An 18,209-nucleotide genomic window follows, 5' to 3' on the forward strand; every position below is an offset into this window, starting at 1 on the left:
AATGTGGCAAAACCCCCGTCTCTACTAAAAATACAAAAAAAATTAGCTGGGCATGGTGGACGCACCTGTAATCACAGCAGGAGGCTGAGGCAGGAGAATCGCAGGAACCTGGGAGTTAGAGGTTGCAGTGAGCCAAGATCGCACCACTGCCCCCCAGCCTGGGCGACAGAGCAGGACTCTGTCTCAAAAATAAATAAATAAATAAATAAATAAATAAATAAATAAATGATATTCAAAAGTGTTAATGTTGTAAGGAAAGGAAAAATAATATTTCAGATAAGGAAGAAAGGGTTGATGGAAAGCATAATCTATTATTGTGCCTGATCTTTGAGCTGCTAGGCACCTTATCAGAATGCTGTTTGAGGAGTGTTTTCATTATGTTTAAAGCTTTCAGAGAAAGTAGGATTTTCTGATACAAGTAGAAAAATAGAAAAAAGTAGAAATGTTTTTCTACTTTTAAGAAGGGAAGGCTTACTAGGAATTATTTTTAAACAAATGAAAGAGTAGAAGGAGGAAGAATAGGCAGTATCCGTGTGTGATTTCTCTGTGTCAAACACCATAGATGTTTTTTATGCACATTTTCTCTAATTCTCAAAACAGTGCTTAGATTATAATATCCATGTTTGCATATTATGAAATTAAGGCTCAGAAAAGTTAAGAAATTTGTCTAGCATTGTATAGCTAGGAAATAAAATTTTGTACCCAGAAATCTCTAACTCTGTATACCATACTGTGTATCAAACTAATGAGAAAGAATAGTGACACCAATGGTTAGGGCTTCAGACATTTACATTTGTGCTGAATGTAGAAGAGGGTGCTTAACACTTGAAATGTGTGCTCAAGTACAATAGTTAATAATATGAAATTGTGTGGGGTATGATTGTGTCCCTCATCCCTGTTTTTTGTATGCCCCAAGATTCTTTCATCTGCTGCAAAAAAGCACAGCGCAGATTATGTGTGGTATCACAGCAGGCATTACGGGCATGGGTATGCCTTCTGGAAGCAAGGGTGGAATTGGAGGTGCTGTAGCCTTTAGAGGAGAAACCCACTTGCCTTGTTCAAATCAGTTGGCATATAATGGTGGAAAGTTGTTATATATGTTTATAATGATATGAGTTGAGCAGGCTTGCTTGTTTTTTAAATTTTACGAATTTTAACTTTAAGTTCTTGGAACCAAGTGCTTTATTCCAAATAGGATATGATAATTATATTGACAAGTGTTGAACAATATGTCATCGTAACAGTTTTTCTTTGTGTAATTGACTTCAATAATCTTGAGGGTGTTTTCTGCACCTATTGTTAGAAAAGTTGGAGTGCCCTTATAAGGGTTGGAGTGAGTGGTTCTTCTCTTGCCATTATAATTGACTGTAGTTAGCATATGGTCTAATTTATTTTAAGAGCACCTCTTAATAAGCCTTGATTTTGTTGAAAATCAGGCTAAAACCATCTTCCTTGCACTTCCTCATTACTTGGTTGTTAGCATAATATTAACTATTATTAGATCCCAGACATCTCTTTATCTTGATCTAAAGAACATTGTTAGGGCTAGGAGTCCTGCAGTTTTCATTTAACCCATTTGTGATCTCTTGTGAGGAGGATGGAGCTATTTGTTATATGCCTGAATCATTTGGGAGGTATATATACTAATTTTTGCTGTGGAACCTCAAAGAACAATCAGGTTAGAAATATGAAGTAAGACTTAGAAGGTTAAGCCTGTGCCTAGGAGGCAGAATATATATATATTAACCAGAGATTGCTTGTGTGTAGGGAGAATGCTGGAGAACCAGACTCCTGGAGCAGTTTATCCTATGAAATACCGTATGGAGACTGTTCTGTGAGGCATCATCAAGAGTTGGACATCTATACGTTAACCTCTGAGTCTGATTCACATCATGAACACCCATTTCCTGGAGACAGTTGCACTGGACACATTTTTAAACTTATGAACATCCAACAGCAACTAATGGTAAGTCAGAAAGCTTTTAAGTATGTGCATGTTTGTGTTTTGTATGTGTGTCCCCACCCTCCTCCAATGAACCTTGATATAATTAGAACATAAAAATACTTTCCTGGTGGGAGGCCGAGACGGGCGGATCACGAGGTCAGGAGATCGAGACCATCCTGGCTAACACAGTGAAACCCTATCTCTACTAAAAACACAAAAAATTAGCTGGCCTGGTGGCGGGCGCCTGTAGTCCCAGCTACTCGGACGGCTGGGGCAGGAGAATGGCATGAACCCAGGAGGTGGAGCTTGCAGTGAGCCGAGATTGCGCCACTGCACTCCAGCCTGGGCAATAGAGCGAGACTCCGTCTCAAAAAAACAAAAACAAAAACAACAACAACAAAAACTTCCCTGGCCAGGCACAGTGGCTCATGCCTGTAATCTCAGCACTTTGGAAGGCCAACACAGGTGGATCACTTGAGCTCAGGAGTTTGAGACCAGCCTGGGCAACATGGAGAGACTCCGGCTCTACAGAAATTAGCTGGGCATGGTGGTGTACGCCTATAGTCCCAGCTAATCGGGGGTCTGAGGCAGGCAGATCACGTGAGCCTGGGAGGCAGAGGTTGCAGTGAGCCGAGATTATACTACTGCATTCCTGCCTGGGTGACAGAGCAAGACCTTGTCTCAAAAACAGAAAAAGAAAGACTTTCCCCATGTGAGACCTGTAAAGCAGTATTAGCAGTATTAAATGTTACCACTTACAGATCAGAGCTAGCATTAAGGTTGTAGCAGTAGGGGGACTGAGAGGTTTTTTTCATTGGTTTTGGGAATAATGAAAGACACACGTTTCAGGTACAGAAATATGCAACAACTAGAACTAAATTTTCCTGGCATAAAAGGATATTTGTCTGTGTTTGGCTTAACTTTACAAAATGAAAGAAGCAAAACAGTTTCTGAGATTGTTGCCAAAGAACAAGAACCAAATTTAATCAGGAGTATTTTTACAACTGTTTTAGTGAGTGATGATCATACCATTTAAATATAGTGTTACTGTATTTAAATGAATAGTTGTATGATACAAAGATCACTAAAAAAAAAAACAGAAAAGATTTTATAATCCACTCAAGTCTTCAAGATAAAGTTGTTGCCAGACATAAAAACATTACAGACTCCCTGTTAGCATTTATTACGAATAACAGAAACGTCATATATGTACATCTCTCTTGGCCATAACATCTGAAAGGCTGTGTTTAGGTGATTTTTCCACCCAGTTTATTTCAGAGCTGATTTGATTTGGAAACCACTTGACAATAATTTCATTTAAGGTCAGCTCAATGCCAGAGGCTTCTTTGGGAGCATGCATTATTTGAGACCAGCAAGCCAAGAAATTCCATAGGGTTATGTGATGCTCCCACTTTTGTGTTTTAGAATTGTGTTTGTTCCAGAGCAAGTGACATTTCATTTTCCTCTTAGTGGACTTCTAGGCAATCAGGTTTTTCCTTAGAGCTCTTTTTACTAGGTGAATGGTAGTCCACTTGAAGATACAGTTTTGCAGGTGCCAAAGCTACCTGCCAAGATATGGGAATAGTTGGCAGGCAAATGCGAGAAATTAAAACTGTGGGAACATACGTGTGCTACTTTCTTTAGGCAGCACTACTTGTTTCTCCAGATTTCTGTTTTATAATGTTTACCATTTATTAAATTTAATGACTTAATTTCCTGATTTTTAGGAGACTGTTGTACTCTCAGCAGGACTGGAAATAAGCTAATTTTGAATACTCTTAAGGAGCCTAACACAGAAACCTTTAGTGAAAGTCCATTTTGCTTGTACACTCTAATAGAAAGACTTTAACAAGCATGACACGTTTTATACTTGTACGTATAAACTTTTACAGTAGGCTCAGTAGGTAGATAGGAATGGTCTGATGATGGAACCCTATAAGTGCCCAATATATTCACTGAGTGAGTAGGTGAATGAGAGGATGGATGGCAGTAGGTATGCATATTATTGCAGTAGATCAGGTAATGAGTGGCGAGCAAACCAGATGTTTGGAAAAGTAGATTTTTAGGTGTTGAGAAAATATTTTTGTAAGAATTTTTGAAATTTTGATACAAAGATAAAATCACTAAAGATCACCTGTATTTGTTTTTCTCCATTTTAAAACTTGCTGCATGCATATGGGATTTTTGCATATTTATAAACCTAGATTAATAACTTTTTTCCAATTGCAATATGGTCCTCATAGTTAATAATGGCTAGTATTTCTTCCATCAGTTTTATGAACCTTGATTTTCTTAATCATTCCCATGCCGTTGGTTGTATCTGTTTATATTTTAAAAATACTTTAAAGTTGCAAAATCCATTTTTGAGATTACATATAGTATCCATAATATACTCTGACAGTATATAGGTATATGTTCTCATTTATTTTATATTTAATATGTTCTGATTTTATCAAAAGGTGAAAGAATATCTGCCATGCCACTGTTTCTGAAATTAGGACCCCATAACTCGATGGTTAAGTTAGATTGGTTGGAACATATTTTGGGGATTAAAGGACACTGAACCCCTCAGTAAGTATTTAGGGCACAGGAGCATTGGCTGCACCTTGTAATGGAAAAGAGCTAGAATTTGTTTTTACTCGTATATATGAGGCAGGGCGGAAGTAGGCTCTGCCCCTCTGAAGACAGTGAAAAATATAGGTGGGACACAGTGGCTCACACCCTATAATCCCAGCACTTTGGGAGGCCAAGGTAGGAGGATCCTGTAGGCTCAGGAGTTGGAGAACAGCCTGGGCAACATAGTGAGACCCTGTTTCTACAAAAAATAAAACAATTAGCCAGGTGCAATGGTGCACACCTGTAGTCCTAGCTACTCAAGAGGCTGAGGCAGCAGGGTCACCTGAACCCAGGAGTTCAAGGCTGCAGTGAACTATGATCACACCACTGCACTCCAGCCTGGCCTCAATGAGAGAGCCCACCTTAATGTTAGCAGCTCATTTGAAGATATTCACTGAGCTTTTTAAAAATCAGGTTTTTGAGACTCTTTTTTTTTTGAGACGGAGTTTCACTCTTGTTGCCCAGGCTGGAGTGCAATGGCGCTATCTCGGCTCACCGCAACCTACGCCTCCCAGGTTCAAGCAATTCTCCTGCCTCAGCCTCCCGAGTAGCTGAGATTACAAGCATGCATTACCACGCCCGGCTAATTTTGTATTTTTAGTAGAGACAGGGTTTCTCCATGTTGAGGCTGATCTGGAGCTCCTGACCTCAGGTGATCTGCCTGCCTCAGCCTCCCAAAGTGCTGGGATTACAGGCGTGAGCCACCATGCCTGGCGAGACTCAATTTTAATCTACTTCCTAAAATAAGTTCAAAATTTAGAAAGATATTTCATATATCCTAATCCATTTTGAACATCCCAGTATATAGGCAGATATGAAAGGAAAGTAATATCAGAAATAAGAGGAAATTTATTTGTATTCTTTTAGATTCGCTTATCATGTGACCTTAGAAGGGCTAGAATGGAAGTGAGTTCTCTCCAACAGGATTTTTGCTTAGAGGTGTCAGTGACATCTTCTCCTGTGGGCACTTTTTAAAAGTGTATTTCATTTCCTCCTAGAAAACAAACCTCAAGCAGATGGACAATCTTATGCCCTTAATGACGATGGCACAGGATCCTTCCAGTGCCCCAGAGACAGATGGCCAGTTTCTTCCCTGTGCACCGGAGCCCATGGACCCTCAGCGACTTTCTTCTTCTGAAGAGACTGAGAGCACTCAGTGCTGCCCAGGGAGCCCTGTTGCACAGACTGAAAGTTCCTGTGATTTGTCAAGCATAGTTGAGGAGGAGAATACAGACCGTTCCTGTAGGAAGAAAAATAAAGGCGTGGAAAGAAAAGGGGAAAAGGTGGAGCCAGCACCTATTGTGGACTCTGGAACTGTATCTGATCAAGACAACTGCCTTCAGAGCTTGCCTGATTGTGGAGTAAAGGGCACGGAAGGCCTTTCGTCCTGTGGAAACAGAAATGAAGAAACTGGAACAAAATCTGGAATGCCCACAGACCAGGAGTCCCTGAGCAGTGGAGATGCTATGCTTCAGAGAGACTTGGTCATGGAGCCAGGCACAGCCCAGTATTCCTCTGGAGGTGAACTGGGAGGCATTTCAACAACAAATGTCAGTACCCCAGAGACTGCAGGGGAAATGGAACATGGGCTCATGAACCCAGATGCCACTGTTCAGAAGAATGTGCTTCAAGGAGGGGAAAGTACAAAGGAAAGATTTGAGAACTCTAATATTGGCACAACTGGAGCCTCTGACGTGCACGTCACAAGTAAGCCTGTGGATAAAATCAGTGTTCCAAACTGTGCCCCTGCCGCCAGTTCCCTGGATGGTAAAAAACCTGCTGAGTCTTCACTTGCATTAAGTAGTGAAGAAACCTCCACCGAAAAAACAGCAGAAACGGAAACTTCACGAAGTCATGAGGAGAGTGCTGATGCTCCAGTAGATCAGAATTCTGTGGTGATTCCAGCTGCTGCAAAAGACAAGATTTCAGATGGATTAGAACCTTATACTCTCTTAGCAGCAGGCATAGGTGAGGCAATGTCACCCTCAGATTTAGCCCTTCTTGGGCTAGAAGAAAATGTAATGCCACACCAGAACTCAGAAACAAATTCATCTCATGCTCAAAGCCAAAAGGGCAAATCCTCACCCATTTGTTCTACAACTGGAGACGATAAACTTTGTGCAGACTCTGCATGTCAGCAGAGCACAGTGACTTGTAGTGGCGATTTGGTTGCAAAACTGTGTGATAACATAGTTAGCGAACCCGAAAGCACCACAGCAAGGCAACCCAGCTCACAAGATCCACCCAGTGCCTCCCACTGTGAAGACCCACAGGCTAATACAGTCACCTCTGACCCTGTAAGGGATACCCAGGAACAGGTGGATTTTTGTCCTTTCAAAGTGGTGGATAACAAAGGCCAACGAAAAGATGTGAAACTAGATAAACCTTTAACAAATATGCTTGAGGGGGTTTCACATCCACATCCAGTTGTCCCTAAAATGGAGAAAGAACTGGTGCCAGACCAGGCAGTAATATCAGACAGTACTTTCTCTCTGGCAAACAGTCCAGGCAGTGAATCAGTAACCAAGGATGACGCACTTTCTTTTGTCCCCTCCCAGAAAGAAAAGGGAACAGCAACTCCTGAACTACATACGGCTACAGATTGTAGAGATGGCCCAGATGGAGATTCGAATGAGCCTGATACGCAGTCACTAGAAGACAGGGCAGCAGGCCTGTCCACATCCTCCACTGCTGCAGAGCTTCAGCGCGGGATGGGGAATACCAGTCCCACAGGACTTGGTGGAGAGCATGAGGGTCCTGCCGCTCCAGCAACCCCAGAAGCTCTGAATATCAAGGGGGACACTGACTCTTCCCTGCAAAGTGTGGGTAAGACCACTTTGGCTTTAGATTCAGTTTTGACTGAAGAAGGAAAACTTCTGGTGGTTTCAGAAAGCTCTGCAGCTCAGGAACAAGATAAGGATAAAGCAGTGACTTGTTCCTCTATTAAGGAAAGTGCTCTGTCTTCAGGAACATTGCAAGAAGAGCAGAGAACACCACCTCCTGGACAAGATACTCTACAATTTCATGAAAAATCGATATCAACTGACTGTGCCAAAGACAAAGCACTTCAGCTAAGTAATTCACCGGGTGCACCGTCTGCCTGTCTTAAGGCAGAAACTGAACATAACAAGGAAGTGGCCCCACAGGTCTCACTGCTGACTCAAGGTGGGGCTGCCCAGAGCCTGGTGCCACCAGGAGCAAGTCTGGCCACAGACTCAAGGCAGGAAGCCTTGGGGGCAGAGCACAGCAGCTCCGCTCTGTTGCCATGTCTGATGCCAGATGGGTCTGATGGGTCTGAGGCTCTTAATTGCAGTCAGCCTTCTCCTCTGGATGTTGGAGTGAAGAACACTCAATCCCAGGGAAAAACTAGTGCCTGTGAGGTGAGTGGAAATGTGACGGTGGATGTTACTGGGGTTAATGCTCTACAAGGTACGGCTGAGCCCAGAAGAGAGAATATATCACACAACACCCAAGACATCCTGATGCCAAACGTCTTGTTGAGCCAAGAGAAGAATGCCATCCTAAGTTTGCCAGTAGCTTTACAGGACAAAGCTGTGACTGACCCACAGGGAGTTGGAACCCCAGAGATGATACCTCTTGATTGGGAGAAAGGGAAGCTGGAGGGAGCAGACCACAGCTGTACCATGGGCGACGCTGAGGAAGCCCAAATAGACGATGAAGCACATCCTGTCCTGCAGCCTGCTGCCAAGGAGTTCCCCACAGACATGGGGCTCTCAGCCCATGATGATGGGGCCCCAGCTGGTGTGAGGGAAGTCATGCGAGCCCCGCCCTCAGGCAGTGAAAGGAGCACTCCCTCTCTACCTTGCACGGTCTCTGCCCAGGCCGCACCTCTGCCTAAGGGAGCAGACTTGATAGAGGAGACTGCCAGTTGTATAGTGGATGCTGTCATCGAACAAGTCAAGGCCGCTGGAGCACTGCTTACTGAGGGGGAGGCCTGTCACATGTCACTGTCCAGCCCTGAGTTGGGTCCTCTCACTGAAGGGCTAGAGAATGCTTTTACAGAAAAAATGAGTACTTTCCCACCTGGGGAGAGCCTGCCAATGGGCAGTACTCCTGAGGAAGCCACGGGGAGCCTTGCAGGATGTTTTGCTGGAAGGGAGGAGCCAGAGAAGATTATTTTACCTGTCCAGGGGCCTGAGCCAGCAACAGGTAAGCAAAACATAATACAAAATTAACAGTCTGAGAAGCAGATTCTCTTAAGAGTCACTGTGGTGTCCTGGTAAAAATACAGGCATCTTTGTTGTTTTGAGGTCTTGCACTCATTGGGTAGGTAGCCAAGTTAATAGTCACCACCATCAGGAGAGGCGCGTCATCTCAGGGTTGGACAGATTTTGCTTCCTGTATTGTAGACTTACTGCTTGGTTGCTTAAGCTTATAAACACACTCCTGTCTGTCATTCTGGAGTGGTTGCAACTTTGCAAACCTAGAAAACAATGCCTAGATCACAGGTACTCTAAAATGATGAAAGAATTTAGTAGATGTTTTTATTCACATGGCTTAATCCTTTTCTCTAGTACCATAGAAAACAGTGCCAAAAAGCTATGTTTTATCTACAAGCCTGAAACTCCCTTCCTCCCCTATCATCCTAGTCTGTATTCTGAGCAAATTTAGAGTCAGAGTGGTTTCATGAACAGCTGTAAGTATTGTTCTAAGCTGAATTCCCAACATCCAAAATGGTGGTATTAGGTCATTGGTGGTTTTTTTGGTTTGTTTTTGTTTTTTTTTGGGGGGGGGGGGCTAGGGGTGTTAACGGGGAACTCCTTCCTTTTCCTGCATGGGGAGCGGACCTCTAGTTCCATTGCCTGTTGCTTTTGGGCAGCAGTCTGGGAATTCAAGACCCTGCACAGTGCAGGGGATAGGATGCAGGATTTCCGCCCAAGCCCAGTCTGCTGAACTGCTGTCACAGGGCAGACCTTGTGTCTGCTTTATCTTGGTGAAGCAGCTGCACTGAGCAGATTGCTCACACAGCAGCCTGTTCCATCTGTGGGTAACCATGTTCCGAGACAGCAAAGAGAAACCGCTATTGCTCCGTGGAAATAAACTATCTGAATAAAACTTCTTATCGGGGGTTGAGGCTGAAGCTGAAACGAGAGTCGGACACGATCTTGACTCCTGAAGTCTTTAAAGGTCAGTTTGATGCACACTTTTATACCACCACCTGTTACCAGCTGTAGACAGAAGACCTATCTCTATGCTTGCCCTTAGGCTTTTGTAGGTAAGAAGTAGCCTGTTTTGTCTTTATTGTTTATTTTTGCTGTTCTTTTCAATTTTTGAAAATCCCTTTACACGTATGTGTTAAGAATGTGGGGGAGGGTTATGGAGAGAAATGAATCAGTGGAGCAAAAGAAGTTGCTTTGGAAGAAGTGCAGTTTAAATACGGTGGTCATTTTCCCTGGTAAAGAGCTTTTAGCCATTTATAATCTTTTTCCTCCCCAGTTGAGGGATTTAAGGAATCCGAGGTAGAATTTTTGATTACTTTAGCTTTTTAGTTTTATTAATGTTTTGGATTGTTAGTGATAGATACTTGTTGGCTGTTGTCTCGGGATTTAAATGAGGTCTCTAATTTTTTAAAAAAAGCCACAACAACAAGTCTATTTTGGGGGCCCTGGCAGGTTGGCATTTCAGAAGAATGGGAGTGGCTGTAAGCTGATGCCTGGTGATGTTCTTTTCATTTCGGTGCTGCGTCCTTGGCCACATGGGCTGGAATTATTTCTCTTTCTGGCTCAGTGGTCAGAATTTAACTCAAGCAAGTGTGAACTCTGTGGGGATAGTCTCTGTAGTATCCTGTGACAAAAAGTAAAAACCAGGGGGAATTTCAGGCTTTTATTTTTATTAGCACATATAGTAAAGATGGTGAGAAATGATGGATGTTTAGGATTTTGAGGTTTTGAGAAGGAAGAAAAATGTATGGACTTTCAGCAGTATATGTGGGCTTGGGGTTGGTAAATTTTGTGTAGGTGAGTTACTTGTCCTGTTACCAAAAGGAGTCATACTCATGGTCTCAAACTGCAGAGGAACTCCGTATTCATGGTCTCAGACTACAGAGAAAGTAGCCAGTCATGAAGAAATCGGTGCTTTCTTCAGAAAATGGCCAGGATTGGGAAAATCCCTGGTCACATTGCTTTAGAGAAAAAACACCTAAGTGTGATCTCAGAGCCAAAGGGTATTTTCTGTCAAGTTGACATTCTACTCATAGATTTAATCATACTGTTTTATGAGTGAGAAGACATAGGTTTAACTGCTGATTTGGAAGGAGCCAGTTTGAAAGAAGGAGATGTGGCCCTTGACCCACCAAAAGCATTGACCACAGTGCTTAGGAAATTAGTGGTGCATGACTGAGCCACGCCAGTCCTGCAGAGGCTGCCGACACCCCTCAAGTGTCAGTAATCACTGTTTACTAGTGTGATTGGTTGCTGTGCCAAGATGCATCTTTTCAAAGTTGATAGGTATAGGAAAGGAAGGAGGTACCAAAAATCACATCCCCAGAGGAAAGCAACCCTCTTTCCCCCCAGAAATTACTCTGACTCACTTAGAGATGTTTTGATCAAGGGATAGTTCTAAGGGGATTGCTTAGTCAGATTTTAACTTTAATAACATTTTCTGAAATTTAACACAGATTTTGGTTCTTTGGGCAAGGAAACTTGTTTACCCATTTTTAAACTGCTGGTAAGATTACATAATTATAAGGGCAAAGAAAGAAGAAAAGAGGTTCATCTACAGAAATGTAACTCTTACAAACTTAAGGTAGACTTTTGTACATGTCATGTGCTCCTAGAATAAAATCTTAATATAATTTATTCTTTGGTGAAAGAAACTTCTGTGCTCTTTAGTGTGGGGAGCATTTTTCTCGCCAGAGTAGTGGCATCACTAGGTTAATAACCACAGATACATTTCCACATGAAATCGAGATGACGGTTCCATTTGCGTTTGGATTATTAAGGTGAATTTTGACTGTTCAATCGTCAGTCCCCTTTAAAGAAGTGTCAGAAGCCTAAATTTGCCTCAGACATCGTTTATCATTTCCTTCCTGTATTTGCTTGACCATGTGGTGGTCAAGTAACAAAAACCACCACTGTTTTTGGTCTGTCAACATGACCAGCAAGAGGACAACTGTGTAATTCTTGAGAAAACATGCACAGAAACGTTTCTCTTAAGAAAGGGATAGCTAGTCTGTGATTAGGTTTCAGTTTTGGAAGAAATAAGGGTTAAAAATAAGAAGTAACTGCTGAGTAGTTCATTCTTACCGGTTACAGTGATGAGTGGATCAGAGTGTGTTGTATGTTACTGAAAGTCATACTTGTCCCAGAGGCTTTGTCTCATTCTCAGTGGCTTTTTCCTTTTTGTTTTGTACAAATCCTTCTTGCTTTTTTGATGATGGCCAAGATGGACTACCTAGCTTCAGCTATTAATCTGTTCCCCTGAAGCTTATGAATTTAGTTTTCCATATGCAAGTTGGTGCTACACTCAGATTTGTCATAAAAAGTCAGTAGTGAAATGGATATTCAAAAGACATTGAATTGGACCCTCACTTAGTTCCAAGCCCCTACAAAGGCTAGGGAAAACCAGTAACCATGTGATAAAGGAATAGCTCAGCATAGGGTCAGAAATGACACTAGCCGCTGACAGCAAAAGAATACTTTTCCATTATAACGCAAAAGAAAAACAAAACGCATGAAGCCTGGAGCATGTTGTATGAATAGTAAGGCACAGGAATCAGTTTTAAAAAATGTACTCTGTAACCCCCCTGCACTTTCAGAAATGCCAGACGTGAAAGCTGAAGATGAAGTGGATTTTAGAGCAAGTTCGATTTCTGAAGAAGTGGCTGTAGGGAGCATAGCTGCTACACTGAAGATGAAGCAAGGCCCAATGACCCAGGCGGTAAGTGGCATCAGTAAGTCTGTACGAGCACAAAATATGTTTATCCTGTTCTGCTGTGTCTTATTTATGGCTTTGTCTTTTATTTGAGGGTAAGTGGGCAAAATAGTATTTTCCCCCTTCTCTCTTGTGCTGTTATATAAATGTGTATATGTTGCTGCAGTTGCTGCAGTTAAGCTTTCATAAATGGTATATACCACACAGCAAAGTTTTGGAATGGGCTATTACATGTTTTCTTACAGATTATGCTGAAAAACATTTTCCCCTTGAGCACAAGACTTTAAGATTTGTCAGTAAGCTTAAATTGTCACAAAATCTGAGCTATCACAAAAGGGGATCTATAAACCTTTTCTTTCTTTCTTTCCTTCTTTTTCTTTTTTTTTTTTCTGAGATGGAGTTTTGCTCTTGTCACCCAGGCTGGAGTGCAGTGGTACGATTTCAGCTCACTGCAACCTCTTCTTCCTGAGTGAAAGCAATTCTCCTGCCTTTGCCTCCTGAGTAGCTGAAATTACAGGCATGCGCCACCATGACCGACTAATTTTTGTACTTTTTGTGGAGATGGGGTTTTGCCATGTTGGCCGGGCTGTTTTCGAACTGGCCTCAAGTGATCCACCCGCCTCAGCCTCCCAAAGTGCTGGGATTACAGATGTGAGTCACGGCACCTGGCCTATAAACCCTTCTTAAACCTGACTCTTCTTTCTTTATATAAAAACTGATAGCCAAAATGAGATTTTTACTTTATAGCTCAATAGTAACTGTCTAAATTATGAAGTATATCGTTTTCAGCAATGAAAAAACAGGTTCAATAGGCCAGACGCGGTGGCTCACACGTGTAATCCCAGTACTTTGGGAGGCCGAGGTGGGTGAATTACCTGAGATCGGAAGTTTAAGATCAGCCTGACCAAATTGGTGAAAACCTGTTTCTACTAAAAATACAAAAAAATTAGCCGGGTGTGGTGGTGGGCGCCTGTAATCCCAGCTACTTGGAAGGCTGAGGCATGAGAATCATTTGAACCTGCGAGGCGGAGGTTGCAGTGAGCTAAGATCGTGCCATAGCACTCTAGCCTGGGCGACAGAGCAAGACACCATCTCAAAAAAAAAAAAAAAAAAAAAAAAGAGAAAAAAAGGTTCAATCAATATGGTTTTTTTTTTTTTTTTTTTTTTTTTTTAAACGAATAGCTTTTTTGGGATATGATTCACATGCCATAAAATCCACCCAATCAAATAAAGTGCATAGGTCATTGGTTTTAAATAGATTTACGGAGTTCTGCAACCATCGCCACTAAGGCTCTAATTTCAGAACATTATCACTCCAAAAAGAACCCCCCCGACCCATTAGCAGTGTGCCTCTCCTTCACTTTTCCCTCCCCCAGCTCATTAATCTATTTTTCTCTCTGTAAATCCATAGAGAGATTTGCTGTGAGAGTGTGAAAGTGGCTGTAGATAGTACGTAAATTGCCCATTCCAGAACTTCATATAAATGGTATAACACAATATGTGATCTTTTGTGACTGGCTTCCTTCACTTAGCATAATATTTTCAAGTTTCATCCGTGTTGTGACATTGATCAGTATTTCATTTCTTTTTATTGTCAAATACTGTTCCGTTGTATAGATATACCACATTTTTTTGTGGATTTTTTTGTATAGATATACCACATTTTTTTTACTGTTATGTACATTTGTGTACAAAATTATATGGACATGTTTTTATATACCTAGTGGAGTTGCTGCTGGGTCATATGGTAATTTCCATTTATTTGGTTTTAAAAATATTTTTCTTCAAGGTCTTGAGATTATTTTTCTTTGTTTAAAGCTATTAACTTTTATTTTATTTTTTTGAGATGAAGTCTCACTCTGTCACCCAGGCTGGAGTACAATGGCAGGATCTTGGCTCATTGCAACCTTCGCCTCCTGGGTTGAAGCGATTCTCTTGTCTCAGCCTCCTGAGTAGCTGGAATTACAGGGACTCATCATCACGCCCGGCTAATTTTTTGTATTTTTAGTAGAGATGGGGTTTTGCCATGTTGGCCAGGCTGGTCTCAAACTTATTATTTCAAGTGATCCACCCGCCTTGGCCTCCCAAAGTGCCGGAAGTACAGGCATGAGCCACTGCACCCAGCCAGCTATTAACTTTTAAAACAAACTTGTTGAGAGAAACAGTGCCCTATGCTTTAGATTCCATGGTGGTCAAAAAAAAAAAAAAAAAAATAGAAAGCTGAAAATCAAGTTAGTGAACTTACTCATGCTGCCCCTTTGAAAGTCCATGTTCCTTGGGCTACACTTGACATTGCACTGTTTTTACTCTTCAAAGGACTAAGTGGTATTTTTTCTTGAAATTTCACGGTAGGTAAATGGAACAGACTATCCCAGATTGTTTCAAGAGTATGAACAGTGATGAACAAGGCTTGTTGTATTGGAGTACTGTTGGTATGAAGGTGCTGACTGTTCTAACCCGCCCTTATTACACATAATATTCATGACTAATGCCTGGGTGGCTACTTGTAAAGCAGGCATTATTCAGACAAATGTTGCTTTTACCCCTGTGAGAAGAAAAGAGAACACACCCTGCATGGGTACATGTGTCTTTGTTTCCAGAAGCCCCTTAGAAAGGGAAGGAAAAAACTCACATCCTTGAATTCAAATACCTCTGTTTCTTAGTACTCCATTTTAATATTGTAGTGATTAGAGTCATCGAATCCAGGCTGGTACTTGGCTCTAGACCCTTTGCTTTCTGATGAGGGATATCTCTATTCTAATGGTATCTTGTCTGCTATAAAGAAGAAAACAAAACATTACTTAAAGAAAAGAAAAGGTCTCCTTTCTCAGTCCCTTTCCTCTTCTCCTTTTTTCTCTAGTTTTAAGAGTTGAGAGAGTGAATATTCCTCTGGTTGGTCAGCATACCTCATTTTACGGATTAAAGAATAGACCCTTGGAGAGTCACATGACTAGCTTGAGGCCAAAGGCAGCTGGAAGAGTTTGAGGTTTGCTTTCTAATCTAGGACTTACACAACAGGGCAATTCCTCCTTGACTCAAGCAACCTGTGCTCTGATTGGTAAAGTTGCTGTAAGAAGCCTGAGAACCACGTAATTTGTCTCTAGCTGGGAGATATCAATACCTTATGCTTTGTGTTTGCTTCCACCGTGTAGAGTTGGGGAAAGCATATGTCAGTGGGATTTTCAGTTCTTGAGGATTTGCAGGCCTAAATTCAGGAAGTTTTTGTGTTCACAGCATTCTTACAATGATGTGAAATCTTACTACTTAACTCTTCTCCATGGTGCTCTGACAAACTTGCCTTATTTGCTGTGAGTTGAAAGGATAAATCAGACACACACTTTAATTTTTCCCATTTAACTCTTCACATACTATATTCATCATATAGGTTTTCACTGGATGGGGAAAGAGAGCAGAGGTCTGCAAACATTTTGTAAAGGACAGACTTTTGTAAATGCTTTGTGAGACATATGGTCTCTGTCACAACTAGTAAGCTTTGCTGTGAGTGTGAAAGTGGCTGTAGATAGTATGTAAACAAAGGAGTGTCACTGTGCTTAAATACAACTTTATTATGGACACTGAAATTTGAATTTCATGTGATGGTCACGTGTTGTGAAATATTATTGTTTTGAATTATGTTTCTAGCCATTAAAAAAATGTAAAATCTCAGCCAGGCACAGCGGCTCATGCCTGTAATTCTGCCACTTTGGGAGGCTGAAGTGGGCGGATCACTTGAGGTCAGGAGTTCGAGACCAGCCTGGCTAACATGGTGAAACCTTGTCTCTACTGAAAAAAAAAAAAAATACAAAAATTAGCCAGAAATCGCTTGACCCGGGAGGTTGCAGTGAGCCAAGATCGCACCACTGCACTCCAGCCTGGGCGACAGAGTAACACTCTGTCTTGAAAAAAAAAAAAGTCTACTTAAAGTTTTTTTCATGGGCTGTAAAAAAGAGTTAATATCCCACTGGCAATAGCATGTGAGCCCCTGCCTAATAAATACTTGTGCACCAGTGGAAGAAAAGAAAAAAGAAGCAAGCAGATTTCTTAAATTGTTTTGTGGTGAAACCTCTGGTTTTTAAACTACAGGTTGGGAGTGGGATCAAGTTCTGTCTTTCCCAAATAGCTTTTTGACAGCCTCTCTAGAGCTCAGTTTCCTTGTCTCTAATCATTCTCTAGCTTTAACCTTCTAGAGTCTGTTTTCATGCTGAAAAGGGTTAGAGTCTGTGATTATATTTGAGGGAGGAGTGGCATTTGTGTAATATTTAACCTGATCTTTCTGCCACATACCCCGTCTATCTGCGTGCCTTAGGAATAGGCCAGTCATTGCTTCGTTGAATCACTGAATCATCCTCTCCAAATGTAAAATAGGACAAATTCCTATATCTTACGCTTTGCTACTGGCTTGAAAACAAGTACTATGGTAAATTTATGGCAGTTTTCTAATAAATGTAAATAATCCATTTAAATTCTTATGGAAGTTTTGTAACATTCTCTAAACGTGTAATGGTCAAGAGCATAAGAACCTCTGTCGAGTGGCACTACCAAGGATTTAAAGAAAAAAGCTAGTTGAGTTCTTGTTTTCTTTAGTCCTTTAGTCTGATATCTGTCATACAAACTGAGGAGTTATTTTTCATTCCTTAACCTGTTTGACACATGTATTGTAAATAAATCCTTACTTTAAAGATCCAGTGCTGAAAATCATAGTTCGTGAAGGAATTAGTATCTGTATTCGTTTACTTATATTCTCAGAGAAAACACATGTATGTGTTAAATGCTGCAGGTTTCTTGATAGTCTTTACTGATATTTCTTTATTTGGTTGAAAATGTTCACAATTTTTGAGGCAAAGTTACTACTTTACACATAATGTGGTTTATTCCCATTAATCGTATCGTTTTATTATAATTGTGGTTTGTTACTGAGTATTGCCAAAATTTTAATGCCCATTGCAATTTAATATTCAACATTACCTCCCCCTATATGCTTTACTGATTTCAAGGTATTCAGATTACCTTTCGTTGTCATCTTTTTTTCCTTAGTGAGTTAATATATATCAAGTACTTAGATCAGAGCCTGGCTCAAAATAAGTACAGCTTAGCATTATTATTAGTTTAGTAACTTCAGATTACAATATGCTATTCACTTATTTTAGTAACTAGTGGAATATGGTGGTTCAGACTCAGTTACTGCTTCTTGAACACGTTATAAAAGCTTCAGGAATAGCTTAATGCATTAATTTGCAATTGAAAGACACGGAACTTGTTTTACTTCTGAGACCCTTACAATTTGAAAGAACCTTAAAGATTTTCTGAAGTCCAGCACCTTTGCTTTATAAGAGAAGAAATGGATTCAGGATAGTTAAATGACTTACCTTGTTTCACAGCTAGTTAACTGTCAGCTGGACTAGAACCCAATTTCTGTGCTAATAATTTTTCCACTATACTATTTCCTGAAGAATCATCTGAGGGTACATTTGGGAAGTCCCATCCACTTGGTTTAGGATGGGGTTTTGCGTTTTAAACAAGCATCCCTGAATGATACTTATGCATGCTGAAATTCTAAAACCATTGCGTTATACTTTCATGCTTTTGGTAATAGTTGGAGAAATTCCTTCAGCCATTTTAAGATGTAAGCTGATACACTTCAAGTCTTATGTTCTTACTATAATCTGTTTAGCTGCAACTAAATACCACTAAGATGATGTTTTTCCAAAGTGCTTGCTTTTGGTGCAGAAATTAGGAAGATTTTTTAGACCTGCCT

The 18,209-nt window shown here is 41.0% G+C and overlaps 1 protein-coding gene across 1 annotated transcript in view; it reads left to right on the top strand.

Annotated features, from left to right (window-relative positions):
- The window catches only part of AKAP13 (A-kinase anchoring protein 13), a 335,978-nt gene that overhangs the window by 180,437 nt on the left and 137,332 nt on the right, over positions 1 to 18,209 (top strand). The window contains exons 6-8 of the mRNA XM_030814959.1: positions 1,768 to 1,966; positions 5,560 to 8,731; positions 12,339 to 12,460. Coding sequence (XP_030670819.1) covers positions 1,768 to 1,966; positions 5,560 to 8,731; positions 12,339 to 12,460 — 3,493 coding nt within the window. The remainder of the gene's footprint in view (positions 1 to 1,767; positions 1,967 to 5,559; positions 8,732 to 12,338; positions 12,461 to 18,209) is intronic.

Source organism: Nomascus leucogenys, chromosome 6, assembly GCF_006542625.1.
Source record: "Nomascus leucogenys isolate Asia chromosome 6, Asia_NLE_v1, whole genome shotgun sequence".
NCBI classification, from domain to species: Eukaryota; Metazoa; Chordata; class Mammalia; order Primates; family Hylobatidae; genus Nomascus; species Nomascus leucogenys.